General features: G+C 39.0%; 1 protein-coding gene across 2 annotated transcripts in view; it reads right to left on the bottom strand.

Annotated features, from left to right (window-relative positions):
* LOC130215510 (metabotropic glutamate receptor 7) overlaps positions 1-2,500 on the bottom strand; it is a 288,980-nt gene that overhangs the window by 52,505 nt on the left and 233,975 nt on the right. For both annotated transcript variants that reach the window (XM_056447333.1, XM_056447332.1), the window contains exon 8: positions 1-576. This exon is cut by the window's left edge and continues 360 nt beyond it. In XM_056447333.1, the coding sequence (XP_056303308.1) occupies positions 1-576 (576 nt within the window). The remainder of the gene's footprint in view (positions 577-2,500) is intronic.

The raw sequence follows: 2,500 nt of genomic DNA, 5'->3' as shown, positions 1-2,500 counted from the left end.
AATCAGTTTCGGTGGAGTAACTGACTTCTTCCCTTCCTCGAAGATCCGATAAATTCGATTAGTCTTGGTAAGCAAAGCCGCATAACTGATACACATTCCCAACCCAAGGAAGATTCGTCTGAAGGAGCACACGGCCACATCCGGCGTAGCGATCATAACAAAAGTAATGATGTAACACAGGAAAATTCCGGTTAGCAGAACGTAGCTGAGCTCCCTCCCAGACGCTCTTACGATTGGCGTATCGTTGTAGCGAATAAACGTAGCCATTACAAAGATGGTGGCGATGATGCCGAGCATTGCCAGGAAGACCGGAATGACAGCCCATGGTGAGTGCCACTCCAGTTTGACAATTGGGATTGGCTGGCAGGCGGTACGGTTGGGGTTAGGACGCATGTTGTAGGCACACAGCTTGCAGGACGTCTCGTCGTACTGGTACTGGTAGCCGTCGCAGGGTTCGCAGTGCCAGCAGCATGGCATGCCCTTCACCATTTTCTTGCGTTGACCTGTCTTACAGGGAAGGCTGCAGACCGAGCTGGGGATCTCCATCTCACCGTTGGGCCACTGCATCTCATCCATCTGAAAAGAAATGGACATACATCAGGGCCAAACATTTAACTTAATATATATATTAAAGAAAACGTTCACCCATTTCCCATTTGCTCATTTAGTGGATGTTTTTAATCCAATGTGACTTACATTTAAGGATAACACTTCAAATCATCAGAGACTCGCAGTATGCAAATGCTATGACAGGTCTATATGTCTTAGTTTGTTTATGTATTGTCTTCACGCATACAGAGTGCAGAGCAAGCATACAGAGAACCACCTACAGGTGACTTGTCAAGCCCACTCACCTGTGTGGAGCACACTCAAAATCGCACAATGTTTAAGAAGTATGTGGTGTATTTAAGAAAGTGTCTGGTGCACACGGAGAGGAGAGAAGGTATCACTTACAGGTGTTTTGACGAGCTCACTCGCCTGTGTGGAGCACACTCAGAATCGCACAATGTTTACCGAGAAGTATGGGGTGCTTATAAGGTGTCTGGTTTATTTGGAGTACCCCTTATTATTTAATTGTCCACAGTATAAACAAGTGTAACGTGTAACCCCTTATGCTGAGGTAAAAGGCAAGTGAAGACTAACTGCACAGCTTGTACAAGCTGGCCTCTATTACATTCACCTTCTTAAATATCATTCATATCCTGGTCACAGCACTAATGTGACCCCTTTGGTTCGACTCTCTCTTCGCTGAGCAGTATTGGGACAAGTGTTTACAGCATGGCAGAGTTCCCCAAGAACCCAAAAAACGTCTAGGGTCAGGCATTATTGCATCTCTTTAGATCAGGAGAGTGTGGTTTATCCATGCAGTCCTTGCTAGATGGTCTCAGTTATACTCGACTCTAATTCTAAATCACATCCGGGTCATGGCACCAGTGTAAACCTTCTCCTCTCAATTAACATAGACCCTGAGTACCACATGCTTAAGAGTCAGTTGCTAGTGTGCCTTTAGAGGCAAGATGTATGAGATTTACATGCATGGTTCTTAGTACAGAACTTTTGTTACACTCACTTCAATTATACCTTAATTACATCCGGGTCACGGCACCAATACAACCGTTCTGGTTATACTCAACCTGCTTAAAAATATACATTTATCTGTCCGTCCGTCCGTCCGTCCGTCCATCCATCCATCTATCTATCTATCTATCCAGGGGTGTAAATAATTGTGGGCTTGAATCAACCAACAAACCAACCAACCAACCAGTCAGTCAGTCAGTCAGTCATTCTGTGTATGTATCTGTAATACATATTTTTTAACTTAGCTTTTAGCTTGTATATATATATATATATATATATATATATATATATATATATATATATATATATATATATATATATATATATATATATATATATATATATATATATATATATATACAGTTGAAGTCAGAATTATTCGCCCCCCTTTAAATTTTTATTTCTTTTTTAAATATTCCCCAAATGATGTTGAACAGATTCAGGAAATTTTCACAGTATGTCTGATAATATTTTTTCTTCTGGAGAAAGTCTTATTTGTTTTATTTCGGCTAGAATAAAAGCAGTTTTGAATTTTTTTATGTCATTACATATATATATATACATGCACCCATGGTTATAAATATAAAGTGTGAATAAATCGATCAATCAATTAATCAATCAACCAACCAACCAGTCAGTCTGTCTGTCTATCTAACTGTACATATTTTATAGCTTAGCTTAGCTTAGCTTACATCTCAATTACATATGGGTCATGGTAGCAATACAACCTTTCTGGTTATACTCAACTTGCTTAAAAATTTATTTATAAATGTATATATAAATACACCTATGGGTATAAATAATTGTGGGCTTGAATCAATCAATCAATCAATCAATCAATCAATCAATCAATCAATCATTATTATTAATATTATACATTTTCAAAATACATTTGTCAAGTGGACTGACCAACATTAACAAC

Source organism: Danio aesculapii, chromosome 22 (genome assembly GCF_903798145.1).
Source record: "Danio aesculapii chromosome 22, fDanAes4.1, whole genome shotgun sequence".
Lineage (NCBI taxonomy): Eukaryota > Metazoa > Chordata > Actinopteri > Cypriniformes > Danionidae > Danio > Danio aesculapii.
The sequence above is the reverse complement of the archived record's forward strand: the minus strand, read 5'-3'. Positions and strand labels throughout refer to the sequence as shown.